Source organism: Juglans regia, chromosome 6 (genome assembly GCF_001411555.2).
Source record: "Juglans regia cultivar Chandler chromosome 6, Walnut 2.0, whole genome shotgun sequence".
In the NCBI taxonomy this organism is placed as follows: domain Eukaryota; kingdom Viridiplantae; phylum Streptophyta; class Magnoliopsida; order Fagales; family Juglandaceae; genus Juglans; species Juglans regia.
Genome location: NC_049906.1, coordinates 32,125,548 through 32,149,674, shown reverse-complemented (window position 1 = coordinate 32,149,674; position 24,127 = coordinate 32,125,548). Strand labels below are relative to the sequence as shown.

General features: G+C 35.3%; 2 protein-coding genes and 1 pseudogene across 2 annotated transcripts; 2 read left to right on the top strand and 1 right to left on the bottom strand.

Moving 5' to 3' along the window:
- The first annotated feature begins 1,588 nt into the window (after positions 1-1,588).
- LOC108987356 lies at positions 1,589-9,345 on the top strand (annotated as a pseudogene).
- Positions 9,346-13,997: 4,652 nt separating this feature from the next.
- Positions 13,998-16,418, bottom strand: LOC108987354 (wall-associated receptor kinase 3-like). Its single transcript, XM_035691229.1, has 2 exons — positions 16,086-16,418; positions 13,998-15,398 (listed from the first exon to the last, which is right to left on the bottom strand). The coding sequence occupies exons 1-2, from the start codon at positions 16,288-16,290 to the stop codon at positions 14,188-14,190; spliced, it is 1,416 nt and encodes a 471-aa protein (XP_035547122.1). The 5' UTR covers positions 16,291-16,418; the 3' UTR covers positions 13,998-14,187.
- Positions 16,419-16,562: 144 nt separating this feature from the next.
- On the top strand, positions 16,563-19,251 carry LOC108991697 (nicotinamidase 1-like). Its single transcript, XM_035690579.1, has 5 exons — positions 16,563-16,819; positions 17,129-17,312; positions 18,222-18,355; positions 18,443-18,628; positions 18,954-19,251. Exons 1-5 carry the CDS (start codon positions 16,679-16,681, stop codon positions 19,053-19,055), a joined length of 747 nt encoding a protein of 248 aa, XP_035546472.1. The 5' UTR covers positions 16,563-16,678; the 3' UTR covers positions 19,056-19,251.
- The last annotated feature ends 4,876 nt before the right edge of the window (positions 19,252-24,127 follow it).

Sequence of the window (24,127 nt, the reverse complement as noted above, 5' to 3'; positions counted from 1 at the left end):
TTCCAGGTGCTTGTAATGACACCTGCAATTTTGCTTGCTGGCTTGAGACATAGCTTTTTCAAATTAAGCATGATTAAAGTTTTAATATTTGATGAATGTCACCATGCCAGGGGTAAGCACCCTTATGCTTGCATTATGACGGTAAGTTGTCTATATTTTCTTCTTTCTTTATTGCCAGTCCATCTCCCGCCATTAATGATCATATTTGTGCCAAGTGCTTATCCATTGGAAAATTCTCTGATAAAATAGGTTTGGCTACCTAATTTGTGTGGTTAATCTTTCTTTGGTTGTGTGAAATCATTATTTTACCTCCATGTTGCAAATTTTGTCTCCAATTTTATTTCATTGGGAAAAACGTTTCTCCTTTCTTGCATTTCTTGACATGTGTCAGAAGATGGGGAATCCATTCATCAGAGTAATACTGAACAAGAGATTTTAAAACTACTACCTCGTTGAACTTCTTTAATTTCTTTTAATGCATACTTAAGCTTTTTCTTTTGGATTTCTATTTTTCAATCATACGAGTATCTGTATTCAAACTGATTGGTCTGTAAGATTGTGAATATAAACATGTGCGATTATCTTGTGTGTATTTTGGAGGTCAGATACATTATGATATTGGGATTTACATTGCCATAAAGCTTGAGTTAAGGAGACTAGTAAATTTTAGTATTACTAATTTATCTAGAACACTGGTATCTTCATATAAGCTGTTTGGTATTGGGCATATCTTTCACTAATTAAGGTGCGGTTTGGATAGTGAGATGAGATGAGATGATTTTAGATGAAAGTTGAAAGTTGATAAAATATTTTTAGAATATTATTTTTTAATATTATTACTTTTTTGAGATTTGAAAATGTTGAATTGTTTATTATATTTTATGTAAAAATTTGATAAAATTATGATGATGAGATGAGATGAGATGAAACACTTGTACTATCCAAATAGAGCCTTAAGTGGTTAAGTATTTTTGGTGGCTGATGTCCAGTCAATAGTCAAAACCTTCACTATTACTGTTATCTTACAGAAGAGATGGCCGTATACGGAAGATTTTGGATTATGTCTTATTGAAGGCTTGTTCATGGATTGGTTATTGTGTTATCAAGATTTTGTTATATTTTGCGGTAACGTCTTTGTAATCTTATTGATACTGGAAAATGAGGTTTTTTTTTTTAATATATTGGAGAGGAGGAAAAATGCATGATATATAGAGGGTTTTGTACTTACAATGCATGCCATCGTTGGATGTGGTTGTATTGAAGTTGCCATTTTCGTTTGGTTGATTTGTCACTGATGATATGACTGGAATTTCACGTTGCATTATTTATTATTGATAATGTATTTATTGCATATAAAACACATGCCTTTGTTATACTCAAAGCTTCTGGAATGCATTTTCAGGAGTTCTATCACCGTCAGCTAAGGTCTGAAATATCCCGACTTCCTAGAATATTTGGAATGACTACTTCTCCCATAAAAACAAAAAGTACGCAACCTTTGATAATAGCTTATACTAATTGTAATCTTATACTCTCTGCTTGAGGATGAATATAAATATTTTGATTTCTAACCTTTTTCCCCCTTCCTATGGATATAGGCACTGGAGTGTCAGAATTCTCTTTTTGGGAAAAGATTAAGGAACTTTCGACCCTGATGAATTCAAAGGTTGCTTGTACTGTGTCTAAATTCATCCTCAGTTTATTTGTGGATTGTTCATTTGCCTAATGATTGTTTAGTTTCATGGGTAAATAATTGATTGACTTTTGTTATTATTATCTTGTTGGTTGAAGGTTTATACCTGTGCTAGTGAATCTGTGCTTGCTCAGTTTATACCGTTTTCAACTCCAAAGTGGTTTATAGGCACAAGGGAATCCCTTGTAGCTTATATGCACATTTATCTACTGAATTGCAGAGTTTGAAAGAAAAGGTGAGCACATTTTATGAATGTCTTGTGTAATAAATTCTATTCTATATGGACATGTTGTAAAATGGATTAGATATAATTCTGGAGTTTGATTCCAACTTGGAAAATTGTGTCGAAAACCACCATGCTATGTGTCGAAAATTGTGCTTTAAACCTCTGCACTTCCGCATTTCATTGTAACTTCCCTTGTGTATTATGTCAATTATTGGTATGTGATACCCCATACTAAGTGATGTATTTTGGGTGTTATATGAGATCCCACATTGTTTGGGAGGGAGAAATTATTGCCTTTATAATGATTCCAATATGGGTCTAATTGTACCCTTGCTTAGTCATTTTGGAGCAAGACCCAAATGTGGTTTGGGCCTTCCCTTGTGGCGTTACAAATGGTATTAGAGTCGGATCTTTGCTAATAATGTGTGACTTGAGCTGTGTCACCTATGAAAGAATGGCCCGACGAGGATGTTGGAAATTTAAGAGGGGAGATTGTGATACTCCATATTGAGTGATGATGTGTGTAGGTTGTGTATGAGATTCCACCTTGCTTGGATGGGAGAGATTCTTGCTCTTTATAATGATTTCAATGTGACTCCAATTATACCATTGACAAGTCTTTTCGGAGTAGGGCCCAAATTTCCTTGGGGCATTACATGGTATATGTCATGTAGTCATTTTGTTATCCATTTTCTTCACATATATGTATGTTTAACTTGAAAGGGCTAGTTTGCTTCATGGAAAGCACTAACAGTTGAGTTAATTGGTTCTCCTCAGCACGAACTCTGTCTGAAGAAGTTTGATCTTGTAGAATCTACTACAGATTCTATGAGCAAAAATATATCAAAGGTTTTTTCAGCTTTGATATTCTGTTTGGATGAACTTGGTGTTTGGCTGGCTCTATAGGTACTAACTTCTCAGCCTTTGTTCTCTATCTTTTTGTTCACTCTATTAATGGCAATGGCTTAGCTGACATCAAACTGGTTGTCTATCTCTGAAACAGGCTGCACAGTCCTTTTCATGTTTTGATTCTGACTTGTGCACTGATGCTGACTCAATTCCATGGCGTGAACTGGATGTATTTGGTGAGAGAATTGTTAAACGTTTCAGTTTGGACACTTTCCATGCATTTTCAACTTACATTCCATCAGGTACCTTAAATCTGAAGAAATTTTGTTTATTTGCCTTTCCATTTGTAGATTAGTTCCATTCATTCTTTCTTTTTCTTATATTCAGGTCCAGAATGGTCTATCGGTAATGATGTTAAAGCTAACATGGACGCAGGGCTTCTAACTTCAAAAGTTGTCTCTCTCATTGAATCGCTTCTTGAATACAGGTTTATCTACTGCCATGCTTCATCATTATCTTTGTGAAACTTGATAAATGCCATTTTATATCTAATTAAAATGCCTGGAGTCTAGCCTCATCAATTTGCACTCTCAAATAACTGAAACTTTCCAAGTATTTGTTCCCACGTTTGTAGGAACATTGACTTCTCTGACATAATGATAATTTGAAGGAGGCCGCATGAATGAGCTAATTTAATTTTGTCGCAACCCTATGTTAATCAATTTTGATAAAACTGAGCTCTTTTCCATAAATCCTATGTAGGATTTTGCTCATACGTAATCAGTAGTTCTCAATTCTAGAAAAGTAATGGGTTGGCCAGAATTTGAAACTTACATTTAATTTTTTTTTTTTGGTCTTTTTCGTTAACCTCGTCTACGTAATTGAAACATTCGTCCCTAAAATCTTCCATGAATTATGTGAATACAGTAGTCTAAAAGATATCAGATGTATAGTCTTTGTGGAAAGGGTCGTTACAGCCATTGGATTACATTCTCTTTTGGAGGAGTTGCTTCCAAAATACTGCAGCTGGAAGTCTAAATACGTTGCAGGGAACAAGACAAGGAAAGAACAAAATGAAATTGTGCAAGAATTTCGTGAAGGCATGGTATGTTTTTTTTCTTCATCCACAGAGTTTAAGAATGATGTGCTAATCACCGATTTCCTTGTTTGACTTGGTCTGAAATGTGTCCATAGGTGAACGTCATTGTTGCTACATCAATTCTTGAAGAGGGCTTAGATGTTCAAAGCTGCAACTTGGTTATTAGATTTGACCCTTCTGCCACTGTTTGTAGTTTCATACAGTCCAGGGGCCGTGCTAGAATGAAACATTCAGATTACATTTGAATGGTTAAGAGGTAACATTCTTTTAATTATCATACACCTTCTAACCCTGGTTCATTCAGGAACATGAGTTTTGAAAACTTCGAAAATTTCTAGCTCAATTTTGTTTCCAATTTTAAGTTGAAGGCCATGTTTGGGAAGTGAGATGAGTTGAAAACATTCTATCTCATCTCAAGAGAAATGATATTTGTAGTCGTAGAGTACTCGAGCGCTGCACAATCTTTTTGAAAAAAGTAAATACATATAGGATCCATATTAAAAAAATTAATTTTTTAATGGTGGACCTCACTCATTTTCAAAAAGATTGCGCGGCGCTTACGTATTTTAGGACTGTATGTAGCATTACTCATTTTTCAAACTTCCAAACAAAATACAAAAGACAATATAACTTTTCAAATTTCAAAACAAAAATAATATTCAAAAATTTTTAATTTTATAATATTTTTATTCAACATTTTCTCTCTTATTTCCCAAAACCCAATAAAACGGTTTACCTCAAACCATTTCGCTACTATTCGCAAATCATTTCACTATTATTTACAGAATTCTTATCTCATCTTATTACCCAAGCATGCCCGAGTGCCACTATAGTCCCTTCCTAAAATCTTTGGATTTACTATTTCTTCCTAGGAAAAGAATGCCGAGCTGACTTATTTAGAACATATATGGTTCACTCAGTGTACAATATTGTCTTTTCATAAACTACAGTGAGGATTTTGCTACTCAATCTCGACTGCAGAGATATCTTGCTAGTGGAGATATCATGAGAAATGCATCACTACGCCATGCTTCGCTTCCATGCTCACCTCTTCAAACTGATTTAAATGATGAGAAATTTTATTGTGTTGAAAGCACTGGAGCGACTGTGACTCTTTCTTCTAGTGTCAGTTTGATATTCTTCTATTGTTCACGGCTCCCTTCTGATTGGTTAGTTATTCTTCATTATCAATCTTTATTTCCAATGGTGCTATTTTTCATTAAATTATTAACTTCAAATTTTCTGTGATTTGAGCTTCTTTCTTTTATCTTCTCTAGCTATTTTAAACCAGCTCCCAGGTGGGATCAGGAGACTTGCACTTTATATCTTCCCAAGAGCTGTCCTTTACAAAACGTTGTTTTACAAGGAAACAATATCAATGCTAAAATTCTGAAGTAAACTGCCTGCCTTGAAGCATGCAAGCAACTTCACGAGATTGGTGCTTTGACTGATAATCTTGTTCCAGATATTGTTGTGGAAGAAGCTGATGCTCAAGAAAGCGGTAATATTTTTATATTGTGGCCTTTATTTCTGCATGCAATGAATCTATACTCGTGATGTCCTTTACAAGACAGAAGTCTGTACCCCCTTGCATGTTTTCCCCAGTCAATTTTTTGAACCTTTTCATGATTTCTACTATTCCTCTGTAACTGTTTAATGTACAGGGGATGAACCTTATATTGATCAGCAACCCTGTTACTTCTCACCTGAACTGGTCGGTCGCTGGCCAAAGGATTCTGATATGACAATGAAGTATCATTGCTACTTGATTGAGTTGAAGCAGAGCTATGTATATGACATTCCAGTTCATGATATTGTCCTTGTCATGAAAAATGAGCTAGGATCTGACGTTGGAAGCACGCATTTTGACTTGGACATTGACAGGGGTAGTTTGACAGTGAACTTTAAATATGTAGGAGTTATTACTCTTACACCAGATTGCGTAACTTCTCTCTCTTTTTCTCTAAACACGCACACACATGTATTTTCTTTTCTTTAGTTTGTCTGTATAAGTAGTATGTAAAATAATAAAGGAATTTCTTTCTCTTTGTGAAACTTTATTTGCAGGTCCTTTTATGTAGAAGGTTTCAGATAACTCTTTTAAGAGTTCTTATAGATCGCAATTTGAACAAGTTAAGAGAATGTTTGGACGGAGAGTTTTTGGGAGATGAGACTGATTATCTTTTGCTCCCAGCCACTGGCAAACATCAGAGACCTCTGATCATTGATTGGCAATGTGTTACTTCTGTGCTCATTTCATGTGAAAATCACTTAAATTGTTATTTGCCCAAGGGTTGTGCTCGTAGTGTGCAAACCAAAGATGGTCCTGTATGCACTTGCCTGCTTAAGAATTCTTTGGTCTGGACCCCACACAATGGTAATGTGTATTGCATAACTGGGATTTTGGGATTGAATGCAAACTCATGTCTGACGCTCCGGGATGGCAGAATCATGACCTACAAGAAGTACTTTGAAGAACGGTATGTTCTTGTTGGCTCTTGTTTGAAAAAAATAACATTGTTTTTTAATTTGAATGGAATATGTTACAAAAAAATGGAAGGAATATGTTATATTTGTGCAATGTTAAATTATAATTAATCTGAATCTTTAAAAATGCAGGCATGGCACCAAGCTGTGTTTTGATCATGAATCATTGGTTAAAGGGAGACCCATTTTTCAGGTGCAAAACTACCTTCAAAGATGCAGAATGCAGAAAGAGAAAGGTTTAAAATTATCTTTTCCCATATGTTACATTCTCATCCTAATTTCTTTTGCACAAGCAAAGCATGTCAAAAGTCATTGGTGATTTTCCAGTTCTTTGTGCCTCTACTCTCTCAAAATTATAGCATGAACTATTCTATGATTATCTTGGACATGGTTTCAGTTCAAGTACTAGTCTTGTTGGTTCTACCCTTTATATGGAATATGGTTTGTATAAAATGGATGCATGCTTCTTTACTAATTTGAATGAAGATTTGCCTTTTTTTTTCCCACTAGTCTTTGTATTTCACATAATTCTTTGGACTCCATATTGTTGGTTTTGGACTCTTGTCCAATCCTTTTGACTAGATCAACAAAATGGATTATGCCAGCTGGTCAGCCCCTCTCCCCAGAAGTTAATCATCTTAATTTACTCCCCAAATACAGGTGGTATTATGATATACTGTGGGAAGGGAGTGAATGCGTAGGACACCCTAGAGAAATTTTCTTGAATAAGCTCTTTGACATGATTAGATCTATGATATTCTGCATAAGTAAAACATTAAATGTTTTATGTTTTTCAGGATCGAGTAAGACAACCGTTGAATTGCCTCCGGAGCTTTGTTCTGTAGTTATGTAGCCGATACCTGTCTCTATATTTTATTCGTTCTCATTTGTTCCTTCAATCTTGCACCGGCTTGAGTCTTTGCTTATAGCTGTCAACTTAAACAGTATGCTTTTGTATCATTGCATGCAAAATGATGTCATTCCAGTCTCCAAGGTACATTATCCTTATAAATTTGCTTGTATAGTTTTTGGCATTTATGAACCGAAGTGCCAGTCCATAATGATCTTGTCTATGTTTTTTAATTTGGCTTATATGATTCTTTTGTCTATTATCTTAAGAATTGCGCAACAGAATGATTGGGTGAACAATGGACTTAAGTGAATAGATATTCATATTGGTGGATAAAGCATGTGATCCTTGCTCCATTTCATGAAAATATTAGGTATCATTCAAAATAAAGCGCGGAACTGATCTTTTTCCTATTTATTGTAATGTATATTAATAGCTAGATTTACATTGAATTTTTTGCATTGTATATTAGCCACATTTACATTTATTTTTTGCAAACTTGTACTTTCCACTAAAACTCCACCGGTCATCCAATGCATTATAGAAGATATTATTTGTACTTAGTTGCTGTGTCAGGAAAGTTATTTAGTTTCTGGTGACATGACTCTATTAGCTACCAGCCTCCACCCCTCTCTCGCCCTCACATTTTGGCCTGATCAACTGTTTAATAAATTTTATTTATCACCGTCATTGAAAGCATATTGAAATTTTTGTTTGAACTTGTACTAATGATATCTTCATCGTAGGTGCTAGAAGCAATTACTACAAAGAAATGCCAAGAGATATTCCACTTGCAGTCCTTTAAAACCCTTGGAAATTCTTTTCTCAAATATGCTGTCAGTCAACAGCTTTTCAAGACCTATAAAAATCAGCACAAGGGTATCCTCAGTATCAAGAAAGAAAAATTAATTTCGAATGCAGCTCTTTGCAAGTTTGGATGTGACCGCAAACTTCCAGTAATTTCTTTCTTAATGGTTCTTTAAATTTATGGTTTTGTCATTCTTCTGGATTTGTTTTACTTTTCACTTTTATATTTCCTTTTATCAATGTTATATATTGATGTTGTTTTGTACATATATATGCATGCATATGGTTTGTATATTCTGTCCCTTTCAGTACTAAATCAAATGCCAATAGGATATTGACTTTATGGTTAACTTGTGGTAGAACTGGTTCTAATCCTCTGGCGTATTGCATCTAGGGATGAAGTTCTCAGATCATATGCCATGATTCTCTATTTGCTTGTTTCTTGTTGTACTGGCTTGCATGGCATTCCTTCATTTCAGTTGTAAATTACGTTCAGTTCTAGTATGAGTACATTCTGAAACCCCTCTACTTCCTCTTGCAAATATTATTGCGCAAGGATCCTGAACTATTGGTATGAATTAGTTTGCATTATTGCTAGAACCTCCTTCTGAGGACTTGGTTAGAAAAAGTAAAATTAAGCCTTTAGCTGCTTCAGATTTCACCATGTTCATCAAAGTCGAATGTCCTTTTGTGATCTGACTATTTTATATTTGCTTAGTTCTCATGATACTTTAACTTCAGTTTATTTCATTGTATTGTTGACTTACTTTCCAATTTTCAAATTGTAGGGTTTTATTCGTGACGAGTACTTCGATCCAAAAAAGTGGATCATTCCTGGTGATAGATCTGGGAGTTATGCATTAAGGGAGGAGTTGCTTTTTAATACGACAAAAATCTATATTAAGGAAACTAGGAAGGTGAATAGTAAATGTGTTGCTGATGTTGTTGGGGCACTATTTGGTGCATTAATTAGCACAGGTGGTGAAACGGCAGCCTTACTGTTTATGGATTGGTTGGGTATGAAGGTGGATTTTCACATTACACCATACGAGAGGCACTTCCAAGTTCACGCTGAGAAGCTTCTAAATGTTAGACAGTTGGAGTCCCTACTGAACTACTCATTTCATGATCACTCTTTGTTAGTGGAAGCATTGACCCATGGTTCTTACATGCTTCTTGAGATTCCAAGATGTTATCAGGAAAATTCGATGGCAATAGAGATGAGAGGCCTACCACTAATTTCATCAGATAACTTGCACTTAGCTTCATTTCATTTACCGTATTCTTTAACCGTATATGGTAACCACAAAATGATTGATGTTTGCATTTTCTGATAAAACACAGACACTGTGATACCCCATATGATATGGATAAGGGTATGTGGTGTATGGGATCCCACAATGCTTGGGAAGGAGAAGTTCTTGCAAGGTTCTAATGAGGCTCCAATTGTATCATTGACTAGTCATTTTGGAGTATAGGCCATGTAGTTTGAGTATTTCATTGGGGCGTTACAAATGGTATCAGAGCCTATCCCAACCAGAAATGTGGGACTTGAGCCGTGCCACCTATAATAGACAGGCCCCTATGAGGACGTCGGGAATTTAAGGGGGTAGATTGTGATACCCCATATAATATGGATAAGGGTAGGTGGTGTATGGGATCCCACAATGCTTGGGAATGAGAAGTTCTTGCTCTTTATAAGGTTCCAATGGGACTCCAATTATATCATTGACTAGTCCTTTTGGAGTATAGGCTATGTGGTTTGGGTCTTTCATTGGGGCATTACACCTCTTGTCCCGATAGTGGATGGTGAAGGTTTGTTGATGCATTGGGATGAAGCAAGGGAAGTGCTTCAAGTGGTGTCAATAGAGAACACCGAGAAACACTCTACCTTGTGAACCTCCCTTGGTATGTCATATTGAAGGATGATCTACATCAAATTTTGAGGACAAAATCCTTATTAGGGGAGGATGTAATGATCACGCAAGTAAAAAAGGGTAGACTACCTTCCAGGATCAAAGGGAAGGTGAAGAACAGATCATATCCTTTTCGAGTGGAAGGCAAAGATGATCTTTCCTCGATTTAGTGGAAAATGAGACAACACTAGTCTACAGAGTGTAGCTAGACCAATGGACGGGCGAACAAAATCATCTAGAAAGCCTGGCAGGCACAACTCAACACAAGATGTAACAAGGATTTTCACCTCGTGCTAGATGAGTAAGTACCCAAGCAACGAATGAGGAGTTGAAGAGACTTGTAGTTTAGGAAAATGTGCCAATCTTACAAAGGTGAGAAAGAGCCTTAGATGAGCAATGGTCAAGGACAAGACCTATGTAGATGCACAAGCTTTCCAAGATAACACAGAAACGCTTAGAAGGCAGCATTGCCATATGTAGAAGCCCACACTCTATTTGAAAGGTCACATTGGAGTGGGTTTGCAGGGAAAATGCTATGGTACTGCAGACCATACTGTCTTAACCCAAAGACATGGTTCAATGCCATGTTGGAGACCCTCATTCAAGGAGAGACTACATATTGGACTTAAGGTAGGCCGTAAGGACGTGCATACCTTGACTTGACAGTTTATCTTTGTCATCCTGCAGTGGGACCGTCGAGACTAAAGAGCTTCTATTCAAGCATGACCAAAGTCAGAAGGATGTCAGAAGGACACCTCATAGTCCCATTCAATAAATAGCTTTACTAAAAAGCCAAAATGTCACTTTTGATATACTAAGTGCTCGATCTTCTTTGAAGTTGAAATCTTCAAATAAGGCAGGTGACTTTAGGAGAACAATGGAAGAGAAAGAGTAGTGCAGTGCCGCCGTAGTGAGTGTACTGCTGTGAGGTAGGTTGACTTTTAAGATATTACTAAGATATGAGAGGTAAATATTGTGGATATGTCATGGGATTTGCAATGTATATTTTGTAAACTTTTCCCCTTCTAATCATGAGTAAATGAATATTTTCTTTCATTATATTTACGATCATTTTCACTTCGAGTTTGAATGGCTCAAATTTGTGATGTGGTGATTTGGGTGAGTGTGTGTGAGAGAGAGTCTTACCGTGTGTCAATCATCATGGACACGTAGATGCTCCTCGAGCAATTCCTACAATACATTGCCACTAATTTCATGTGGAAAGCAGAATGCCTCGTGATGGATTCAGTGGAACGTTTTTGTATTGGCATCACTGGATAGATAGGAATGAGAATACATTGGGTGTATTATGTGTGGTGTTCTTGAGTTGGTTGACCGTCTGATGTGTTCTCCAGTGTAACAAGTATTCTCTATGTGAGATTTAGGCCTTGTTTGTTTTCTAAAAACATCTCATCTCATCTCACCTCACCTCACCTCATCATTACAACTTTCTCAAATCCCCACACAAAATAAAATAAATAATTCAACTTTTTCAAATTCTAAAATAACAATAATATTAAAAAATATATTCTAACAATATTTTATTCAACTTTTTAACTTTAATCTCAACTCATCTCATCTCATTTCATCTCTGAAAACAAACAAGCGCTTAGTGATTTGTTATTCTTTGCATGAGAACTGATACTTTGACACATCTCTTTGTGTGGGATTGGATAATTCGAAGCACTTATGTGTCAGATCGGATGATTGGAAATATCTATGTGAGATTCGATTAAATTCCATATGTTGAAATGCAATGACTTCTACATGCTTGAGAAGTGGGCGATTCCTCGTCTCGGCGAAATATATGTATGCTTGAGTTTTGCATAGTGGGAAATTTCCCAAAGAGTGAATCCCCGTTGTGCTTATGTACTTGTCTTTCAGTTAGAGGGTGATTCATCACCACACACAATACATGTGTTCACAGTTATTTTTACATAAAATTGTACATTACATCGTCACATATATTGTCTCCCATTAACAGTCTTTCCTATTTAACCTACTTATGGTTTCATTTATCGGAACTGTAGAGTTTGATGTAGAGTTAGATCTAAGAGAGATACCTGAGGAAGAAAAATCAATCATGCATGAGCGATAGATATGGCATATCTATGTTAATAGAGATTTTGTTATTCTTTTGGATTTGCATTACTTAGTCTGATGGCCAACTATGTTCAGTTTGTCGTATTTGGATTCAAGGAACAAACAATTGCATCCGTATATTATTTTAGAAAATGAAGTGACATATGGATATTTGGGTGTTTATTGAATGAATCTTCTTACGATTTAAACTCTAGTACAAATAGTGTACTTAACCTTTACTATTCCGCTGCATTTTATAATGACCATTCACTTACATGTGCACTTCTTTGTGAACATGGCATGTCTAGTCTCAACCTAAATCCTAGGTTTGGAAACCAGCTAGCACCCTTGATACCATGAATCCTTGCCAGGTCCTTTACCAATGAACGAGGCGCCACAGAGCGTGCGGTGCTGAATTTGAGTAATGTTTGCACAAAAGATCTGTTAGATCACAAGGAAGCTACATATGGTGATGGTGCGGAAAAATTAAATGACAATAGAATTGGTATAAGGGACAGAAGCAAACTGATGTACGAGAATGATGATTAAAAGGAGGGTAGTGATCCATTAAGAGAGTAGGAGGATAGTGAAAGTGTTTTATTTCATTTTATCTCATCTCATCTAATTATTACAACTTTTTGAGATTTCCACACAAAATATAATAAACAATCAACTTTTTCAAATTCTAAAACAATAATAATATTAAAACATAATATTTTTAACAATATTTTAATCAAATTTGAACGTTCATCCAAAATTATTTCATCTCATCTTTTGGATACCTAATTATGATATGTGCAAGGAACTTGGAACCCACAATAAACTATGGCAAAGATTTAGAGAAATAATTGCTAGTCAAAACTCTTCTTTTTAGTTTTTAGAAAGGTAAAATCAAGTTTTGAAGACTAAAATTTATACCCACAAAGAGCATATGAAAAACCAAAAATGCTCAGTGATCCTTCACGGAAAAAAAAAAATAAAATAAAAAATAAAATAAAAATCTATACAACACAAATCAAACCAAGAAGCAAGTGAAACTCAAGAATCGATTTTTCCAATGAAGCATGCATGAAAGAGCACCTATTGAGGAACTTGTCTCTGACTTTGCTTCCAAGTTCAAGGATTATAGGCCATGTTAGCTCAACATGAGAAGCAAAGACAATTTTGCTAATGGGAACTTGCCTTTGACTTCGCTTTCAGTGTTATGGCCTTTGCAAGTTCTTGGTCAAAACAAGGTTCGATCCTCAAATGGGAAGCTGCATTAGACCTAATTTATTTGAGATGAAGAATTATAAGTTCTATGTGCAAGTGGCCTTTAGTACTTCATCAAACAATGGAGAGGGCGTAGATCTATATCATGGGTTTAATAACTTGTCAAAGATTCTCCAACAGATATCAAAGAAAAGTGAGGCGAGATGTTCAAATTCAAAATTTTCTATTTCGAATATGGGCAATAATTCTGTACATCTTAATTTATTCGAATAAAAAGAGAGACTAACGTATCAAGTTCCGAGTACATGTTTAAACCTGACTTTACACTACATTCATATCAAAGATACACTCTTTGCAGATAAACCATGTTAAGGCGAACTCCACATAATTAGGAAGACAAAAGTCACCCCATGAGGGAGTGAAGAACCTCTTGATGAGGGTTGGCCACTTCAACTCTAGATCTCCCATTTTATTAATTGTGTATTGTTTAGTTTTAGTTTGTTGTCCTTTTTTTCAACTTTTTTTTCCCATAATTTTCTTGATGGTTGAGGTCGGGATAAGTGTCATGATTCTATTAATCAAATGATGCTAATTGCTAATGTAATGTACCTAGGAACCGAAGAGTACTTACCCTGGAACCCTCAGTACGTTGTGCAAGATAGGTACAAGTTGTACAACTTCTATTACATTAACATACTTAAATTGTCAAGAATGGAGAATTATTGAGGGAAAAGTAGACTCTTTGCAGTATGATGGGATCAAACTTATTTATTTACCGAGAGGAACACAAAACTATTACAAGTTACATCCAACTACAGAAATTTGGTAAAAGCGAGAGAACCAAAAACGATACTAAATGATCTGTGATAGAGTCTACAACATTATTACTCAAGATTAATAGGTATGTAGAAGTTCATGAATGGATCTCATTGATTTATATAAATCAATTATTGTGGACTTAACTACTTATTGGCCATCATCTAGGGGTTTCAAGAGTTGGTTTATCATGCTATCATGTCCATTAACTGCACTTGCAGAAGAACCAATGCCAATATCAATGTTAAAAGGGAGTGTAGGTGTTCTGAGCAAGTATTCTGTTTCTTCTGTGGTTTGATTATCTTTTCCCCATAGATGCTTTTCCATATTTCTCAATCCTTCAAGCTCCATGGCCACTTCCATCATAGTAGGCCTATCCTCCCATCTTAACCTTAAGCACCCTTTTGCAAGATTAACAACTTTCTTTAATGGCTCAATATTACCCTCATTGAAAATGTGATCCTGAAGAATGTGAAATAGACGATCCTCTTTCACTGCAGAAACAAAATACATTGCTAGGTTTTTATAAGTTTCAGGCCTATTGGTAGAAATTGCCTCTTCACCTGTCAGCAGCTCTGCCAACACAACACCAAGGCTGTACACATCACTTTTTTCCGTTAGCTGGCCAGTTTGGAAGTATTCAGGGTCTAAGTACCCAAGAGTTCCTTGTACCAAGGTGGTTATTTCTGTTTGATCAAGAGCTATCAACCTTGAAGCTCCGAAGTCAGCCACTTTTGCTGTGTGGTTATCATCTAATAGTATATTAGTACTTTTCACATCTCTATGTATAATTGGCATAGAAGTTTCAGAATGTAGGTATGAAAGGGCTCTTGCTATTTCTGTTGCTATCTTCAAACGTTTCTCCCATGAAAGAGGAGAAGCACGACTTATATCATGAATATGGTCATAAAGAGTCCCATTTGTGATGAATTCATAAACAAGTAAAGGAACTTCTGTTTCAAGACAACAACCTAATAGTTTGACCACATTTCTATGATTGATTTGAGTAAGCAAAATTACCTCATTTATAAATTGTTCAATTTGGCTCTTATCACAGAGTTTGGACTTTTTGATGGCAAACTCTTTGTTATCGGATAATACACCTTTGTAAACAGTTCCATAACCCCCTTTGCCAAGGACTCTATTCTCATCATAATTGTTGGTGGCCTTTTTAAGCTCTTCATTACTAAAGATTTTCGTTGTCTCCATAGACCTTCCATGATTCAAAATATGTTCTTGTAACATTAAGCCACCATTTTGTTGGAAGTACTTTTCTTGGAGTTTGATGAGCTTTCCTCTTTTCAATCCCAAAAGTACTGAAGAACCTCCCAAAAGCAAGACCAGGAGACTTATGCTTATGCCTGCAGAAAATGAATTCTCAAGTAAAATTGTCACTAAAATTGTCAATATCTGGAAACACTCATCAATATCAAAACTCACATCCATCGGTATATGTCAACAAAAAATCTTCAATATGATGTCATTTAGCAGCGAAAACTAACTTAAGAGCCCTCTCAATAATTTTTTCTTTTTAAGGTACGTACATCATTAAAATTCATTTTCTTTATTTTATCTACTCACTTTTATAATATAGTTTATCTATTTTTTCTATATCATCTAAGTAATTTTTTAATCCTTTTAATTTATTTTAAATATTTATTCTAACTACCAATAAATTTGTAATATCCTCACTGCAATATTTCTCTATATACAATTTTATTTACTTCTGTTCTATACAAAATATATATATATATATATATAAGCTAAACAAAAATAAAAATTGATTCTAAATATATTAAAAAAATGAGATTATATAAAAAGATTTTTTTCAAGTATATTATAAGAATATTCATCGTTTTAATAGTTATTAAAGAATATTTTTAAATATCTTATATAATATTCATTTTCGACATATTTGTAAAATGATATTTTCGGAATATGGATTTGATGGAACATAACAGAACTCAGCCTAAAGAAAACAAAGAAATTAAAAGAAGATCGACTATGAAATTACCAAATTAATGCATATATAGATAAACATTAATTACCTGGGCAACCATCAAAGATATATGGGTTTCCTTGATAGCCCGAGGAGCAGTTGTAGAGATACTCAGGACCGTTTTTAGAATTGTAACAATTACTATTCGCTGCCTTACATGCGTATGATCCTGTAGTATTATTCTTAGCATTTTCGCATGTATGGTTCCCAATTGCCCAATCTAGCACCAAGGAAAAAGCATCTTTATTCTGCATATTCTGAAGATCTAAGGTGGAAAACTTGTATGCTTTTTCTTCCACCAGAAAAACCCGTAGGAATCTACACTTGGACAATCATGCATATTTGGAAGGGTGCATGACGAAGATTTTCTTGGACACATGCGCTTGTTTCTGCCCCAATACAAAATATTTTCTTGACTTTTGTGCCAAAATGAAAGAAAAAGCCAGAATACATTTTCAACTATGGATTTTAGCATGGAAAATAGAAATCAGATAAGAGTCGACATGTTGCACCAGCAATGCATCCAGCATCAAACTAATTTATATAGAAATATATATATATCTGTGAATTTTCAACTTTCTTTACTCTTCGTTGATATACATGTGATCTGGGAATAAGTGAATCAAGCAACTGGAAATTAAAATGGTGTCTCCGACAATTGATCTTTTGAAGGGTGAGATTCCTCTTGAGCAGGATTCCGTGGTTTTGGCCGATGATGCACTCACCGGTCTTGTTCTTGTTGACATCATAAATGGTTTCTGCACTGTTGGTGCTGGAAATCTGGTATACTTTAAATATTAATCAATTCCTTGATGTCTTCTGGTTTTATTCTGTTAAATACTTGGAAGTTAATGCCTTTTGTTTTTTATCTGTCTATCTCCCACTGATGGAAATATATGTCACCAAAGTTCATGTTTTCATCTTTGTTTTCGATTGGTTTCTGCTTTGTTTTTTGTTTTTTTCTTTCAAATCATGGATCCTAGTAAGAAATTGTATCTTGGTTAAACTGTTTACAAGATTTTGTTCAACAAGCAAGAGCTCTAAAATTGGAAGTTTACTTACCAGAAGCTAACGATGTTCATGTACTCTCAGGCACCAAGACAGCCTAACAGCCAGATTTCTGGAATGATCAAAGAATCAGAAAGACTGGCTAGATTGTTTTGTGAGAAGAAATGGCCAATTATGGCATTTCTTGATTCTCATCATCCAAACAAGCCCGAGGAACCATATCCTCCTCATTGTATTGCTGGCACGGACGAGTCAAATCTGGTTCCTGGTATTTAGTTTTGCTATCTCTTTAATAATTCCTCGTCCAATTTTGTTCCTTGTATGTGTAGTGAGTACATGAAACAAGACAAATCTTTGCAGTTAAAATGATTGTTCTGCTTTTTGTAGTGTTGAAAATGTTTAGATTTGGGTTTCCAAAGAAGACTACTTTTATCAGTAATGAATGAGGCACATATAATTTGAGTTTGACATCATTCTAAATTTCTATGTATGCTTGATAGAAAAGCCAATTTGAGATAATATTGCAACACCTTACTTTAATATCCCAATGAACGATTCATGTTATTATGTTTTTAGATTCACCTTAGGTTTCATTCTATGTAGTTTTCTTAGTGTTTGGATTTACCTTTCGCTTTGTAGTTCTACATGATTTCTGTCTTAAGGTTTAAAGGAACATCACTTTTTCATGGCAGGATCCATTTTTTTTCGAAATGGACTACTAGATGCTTACACACTCTAAGGTCCGGTTTCACAAACATCTCAATTCTTCTTATCTAATCATTAAAACTTTTTCAAACTTCTAAACAAAATAAAAAATAATAATAATTCAACTATTCAAATATCAAAATAAAATTAACATTAAAAAATTTTATTCTAATAATATTTTATTTAATTTTCCTCTTATCTTATCTCACATGTGTAACAAACGAGAACTTGTATATGGAGTTACTCTTCTGCGGTTGTTCCCCCTCTCCCAACGTCTAGGTTGTCCAATCATCTCTGTCGGCCACTTTTCTGGGATGTTTCACCATGGTTGTTCTGTTTTTTGGATATTGATTATACCTTGTTAAAACCCTCCCAAGTTTGCCAACATGTTGTGTTAAACACATGCTGTAGGAATAAACTTCCCTCTCTTTTACTCTGATCTGATGTTGGTTTTTCTTCCACTAAACTGCAGCTCTGCGATGGATAGAGAATGAACCTAATGTAACAATAAGGCGGAAGGACTGTTTTGATGGATACTTGGGTTCAACTGAGGCTGATGGTTCCAATGTTTTTGTGGATTGGGTGAAGAAGAATCAGATCAAATCTGTTAGTGCTTAAGACAATTCCTTTGAGAGCTATTCTTCCTAATTGTTTGATCTTATTAATTAGCATGATTGATTTGTGTTGATGAAGTTACTGGTTGTCGGGATATGCACTGATATATGTGTGCTGGACTTCGTATGCTCTACATTATCGGCAAGGAACCTTGGGTTTCTCACCCCTCTACGGGATGTGGTGGTGTATTCTCGGGCATGTGCCACATTTGACATTCCTCTCCATGTTGCCAGAGACACCAAAGGGGCTTTAGCTCATCCCCAGGTACTACTTCATTAATATTAAGCTTGTCTTCATATCTCCAAGCAATAATATGTATTGGGATTACTTAAACTTCCTCCAATACTCTGTCTTCACATAGAACAAAAGAGGATCGAATTTAAACTTGGCTCTTCCACAGATGTAGACATCATAGCAACTTGGAAACATAAGGCACTAACTACAGAGAATTTGAAATAGGAATTAAAAAATAATGTCTTCTTTGCAAAGCCAATAGGAAAACACTATATACTACACATTGGTTTCATTTCTATCATAGAAATGCAATTCGAAGGCTTAAAGATGATGTTATTGTGTTACATGCATGCAGGAGTTTATGCATCATGTTGGGCTATACATGGCAAAAGAAAGGGGAGCAAAAATAGTGAGTGAAGTGTCATTTGATGCACCAAAGATAACAGCCAGGCCATGAGCTAGGATATAGCATTACTGAACTAAATCCTGTGTCGCAACTATATATGGGTACATGGAGACTTGATGCTATACACTTCTAAATACAGATGTGTGCGAAGTAGTGGTGTGTATTAAGGCATCTGGCTCATTGATATGAACCCCTTTGAGTGCTTTAATCATATGCAAACTTGATCTTACGACTCCATGCCAGTATATATATATGTGCATGATGGTTTTCGTAGCTTTTTGCATTTATATATTTTTTGTCGATTCTTTCTTACATTTGATTGAGGACTCGTAGCTCATTTATTTGCTTCACCCGCGCCCCAAATAAATTCTAAATAAAAAGATTCATTTGGACTGTATAATGAACTAACCAAAAATCATCAAGCATAATTTCATAGCTCTGGTACTTAACAACCACTAGCATGGCCAAGCATTGCTACTTCTTTTCAAAGTGATGCTTGGCCATGCTAGTGGCTGTTAGGTACCACACCATGGCAATGTCATTCGTGTTGGTACATTTCCCTTGTGTGCCACACCATGGCAGTGCTACATATGGCATGTCGGTGTGTCCAGTGTCATAGCAGCACTACAATTTATATGCACAGCATCTCTACTCGGTCGCAAAATAACATGTTGCACCTTCTAGGTGTGAGCTATTCTGCGCATAGCAAAGTGCTGCACCGCCATGTTGCGCACCCATCTTCGTGCAGGGGAGCGTGCACCACCATGGTTCCTACATACCGCTTTGTGTGTTGATCCTAGTTCTGTTTTGTAGCTGTCCGATTTGATGATCCGATTCGCCAATAATTTATTGCAGTTTTTTTATTGTGAATTTTCAATGAGCCCTGAGCCATGAAGCACAGACATGGGTCGAGGCCCAAGCCGAAATGAACATGGACAAACCTCCCTCGGGGGTCTGGGGATGAAGTCCTTGGAAACAGTTTTGGACATGTCTTGGCTCTTAATTAAACTCAACCTGCTAATTAGTATTTACTATATATTGTATTAAACTCTTTGTACGACCATTCATTTGGATTTTCTATATATATATATATATATGCACTATTCATGTACGCTTGCACATTAATGTATTCGATTATTCATGTGTGATTGATATTGTTTTTTCTCTACTTTTTGTTCTTACGGTTTCTAACATTTTCCAACACCAGCAACGTATGCATTGTGGGACACCTTCATGGCTATGCCTGATCCACTGGTGATCTTTGCTGCCATGAAACAAAAAGCCATGGAAATTCAAAAAGAAGAAACTCAATTATTTTCAAGCTACCATCGCATTTCAAGAAAAAATAGACTTCTGTAGCTCTAAAGTTGAATTTTCAAGATAGAGCGCAGTAGAAGACAGCACCATATGCATCTCCATGGCGGCAATCTAGGATCGTATTGGGAGCAATCAATTTGCATGCATGCGTGGGATATCTGGACTCATGATTTTTGCATGTGGCCGCAAACTCAATCTACACGCACGGATGAGAAGAAAATTCAATTTGATTTTCCGAAAAAAATATAGCAACGTAACGCACGGACGAAAAAAAAAGAACTTTTTGAATTCACTTTTCCGAAGAAGGTAGAGACGTCTGCAGAATGACGTAAGAGAGAACCAAAAACAAAGAAAAAAAAACAGAGAAAGAATAATACTCGAGTTCTAACATGTGCTTTTTATATATTTTTTTAAAATTATTTTTTATATAGAATTTTTTAATAATTTTAAATACTTTTAACAAATAAAAAAAGTTCAGAATATTATTAAAAAATACTTCTTTAATCATGAAGTAAAATATTTATGAATTTTTATTTTACTTCATGATTAAGGAAGTATTTTTTAATGATTTTTTTTTTTACTTTCTAATTAGGGAAGTGTTTTTAATGATGTTCTAAATTTATTTTATTTTTTACAAATATTAAAAAAATCTATACAAAAAATTACTTAAAAAAAAAACACATGAAAACACAAGCTTTAGCTCTCGCAGGAGCCCCAGCAGGAGCTGTAGCATTGTCCAAATAGAAAAGTGAAAAAAGTAGGGCTGAGCACTTACCACTTTGGAGTCGGAGGGCCCAACCTCCGACTCCAACTCTAAGATATATAGAATCCGCTCTGCCTCCGACTCTGGATTTCTGGACATTTCTTTTTTTTTTTTGTTTTTTTTAACTTCATATTTGACCTACTTTTTTTTAAAAAAAAAAAATTGGACTTTCAAATTTCAATTTTCTCAAAATTACAATCTAAACTTATTAAACTTTTGATTATAACAAAAAATACAACTAAATAAAACAAGTAACATACTGACATGCATTCAAAATTTAAAAATAAAAAGAAAGTCATATTTTTACATGTACTCCCATCAACCATGATTCCATATCCACATCCAACTAATCACTACAATAAACAAAGGCACCGTATAGTTACTATAGTATACTATTATAATTATTCTGAATATAATTTTAGTTATATTGGATGGGAGGGATTCGCGCATGATGCACGTGTGTTCCACAATGTTGTCAGTGATTTAGAAGCCCGTTTTCCATGGCCACTAGAGGGTAATTTTTTTTTTTTTTATTAACTTTGTCAAATATTTTTAAGATGGAACTTTCATTGTTATTGCCGTTATATTAATTGAAGTTTGTGCTTTGAAAATAAATGGACTCTCAGGTCAGTATTATCTTATAGATTCAGCTTATCCATGCACTACGGGATTGCTGCCCTCCTATCCAAGAGAACGTTATCACCAGAGTGATCGTCACAATCAGAGGAGTTTTCATACGTGTAAAGATTATTTTAATTACCGTCACTTAACAGTTCGTAATATTGTAGAACGAACATTTGGTGTTATAAAAGAACGATTCACCATTCTCTCCAACATGCCTCCATATTCGGTTGGGCGGCAAGGACTTATTATTACAGCATGTTGTGCGCTACACAACTTTATTAGAACGGTCACCCCCTATGATTAGATATTTCAGACGTAGAGTACGATGCATCTACCAGTTATTGAGCTTGCGGTTGGTGATGGGGCATCCTCATCTGGTCATGTAGACTTGTCGAGTGAAGCCCAAAACAATATGGTTGCGATTAGAGATGAGATTGTCATTTCTATGTGGGAAGCAAGGGGTGACCATTGATGGTGTTATTTAAAAATTACGCATGTATTTAATACTGATATTTTATTGTTGGTATTGAAATTACCCTAATTTTCGACAACTGATGTATTTTATGCGAGCCATGAATTTAAACATGATACGATTGTTGATGTGAATTGCTCAATATTTCATCATGCTAGACATATTATTTATTTAATGACAAATGGTAGATGAATTACGTTATTGGATTTGGTTATTTATTTATTTATTTTTACTTGTTGGGTTTAATGATTGGTATTTTTAATTTTTTTCAAATTAAAATAGGTTTGACGATAATGGGTTTATTAACACATTAATTTTGATGTATAGCAAATCTCACGTGAATAATTTTAAATATTAAAAAAAAATTATTCGTCATCCATGAATCACATTTATTTTAATATTTTTTCTCTTTTTTTTTTGACGAGTGTCTGCTGTAGTATGAATGATTCTATAAAATATTTGATAAAAAGATTATAGATATAAAAGATTTTAGTATAATATTTTTTAAATGAGGTTGTGGTTTTTTTTTTTTTTTCTTACAAATATTTTTAATGACCCAACAAAATATTTGATAAAAAAAAATAATTACAATGAATTTTTAATAAAAGAAGCATGAAACAAAAACAGAAAAAATAAATTAGATGAAAACGCTGTGTAGCCCAGGAAAACGCCGAGTAACTCTTCATTAACCATTGTTCACTGTTCATGCGCGGGCTTCAATTCCTTTTTAGCACCACAAATTCATTCCTTTTCAGCACCTGTGGGGCGTAGTGTCTCCCGATGATATAAGGCTTCAATTCATTCCTTTTCAGCACCTGGGGCGATGATGTAAGGCTTCAATTCATTATTATATTTTGTAAGTACAACTTTCCATATTTGTACAATTATAGATTCTGCAGAGTCCTTTTTCCTTTTATACAGGACGGACCTATGAGGGGCGGGGGTCCATGGGACCCACAACTTATAACTCCAACTCCCAACGAAAACCAGATGTCCATGCATCTCCATGGCGGCAATCTTGGGTCGTATTGGGAGCAATTGGCATGCATGGGATAGCTGGACTCTTGATTTTTGCATGTGGACGCAAGCTCAATCTACACGCACGGATGAGAAGAAAATTCAATTTGATTTTCCAAAAAAAGGATAGCAACGGAATGCACAAACGAAAAAAAAAAGAACTTTTTGAATTCACTTTTCCGAAGAAGGGAATGACGTCTGCAGAAAATTCTTCCTTTCTGAGTACTGTTACATTCATTGCTCCCAGTTACGGCTGCACCGACCTTTTCCACTTTTATTTATCATTGATCTGCACCTGCCTTTTTCTTTTTCCTTAAAAATCTATCATTATATCGATTATGTGTTACGGCTGCGTAGCGGACCTATGTGGGGCGGGGGGCCATGCAGGGACCCACAACCTATAACTCCCAACGACAACCTGACAAGATGTATTTACTTCTTGTTGGATCTATATGTATTTACCTGACAACCACAACCTATATCGATTTTTGGATCTGCAGTTTTGCGTGGTTAAGGTATTTATTACTCTGCAATTTTGCGTGGTTAAGGGAATGACGTCTGCAGAAAATCCTTCCTTTCTGAGTGCTGTTACAGTCATTGCTCGGCTTATTTACCTAAATGTAGAGGCTATTAATTTCTTTACTAAATTTCTACAGAATCATTTTTTGCTATAACACAAAATAGCAAAGAAGACTAGTCAAAGAAAAGAAAAATCAAGAGAACTAGAATAATGAGACAATCACAACGTAATGGGCGGAAACCAGATCCCACTCCCTTGTTTTATCGAAAGAAGGTGACGGTTAGACTCTCATAGAAATGGGGATACTCGTCGTTTCTGGTCATGTAGACATGTCGACTGAAGCCCAAAACAATATGGTTGCGATTAGAGATGAGATTGCCATTTCTATGTGGGAAGCAAGGGGTGACCAT

Coding starts and splice junctions, on each gene's coding strand:
- LOC108987354 (XM_035691229.1), bottom strand. CDS start 16,290: ATGCAGAATAAAGATGCTTTTTCCTTGGTGCTAGATTGGGCAATTGGG. Junction 15,399..16,085: donor TATCTTTGATGGTTGCCCAG/GTAATTAATGTT, acceptor CATTTTCTGCAG/GCATAAGCATAAGTCTCCTG.
- LOC108991697 (XM_035690579.1), top strand. CDS start 16,679: ATGGTGTCTCCGACAATTGATCTTTTGAAGGGTGAGATTCCTCTTGAG. Junction 16,820..17,128: donor CTGTTGGTGCTGGAAATCTG/GTATACTTTAAA, acceptor ATGTACTCTCAG/GCACCAAGACAGCCTAACAG. Junction 18,356..18,442: donor AGAAGAATCAGATCAAATCT/GTTAGTGCTTAA, acceptor GTGTTGATGAAG/TTACTGGTTGTCGGGATATG.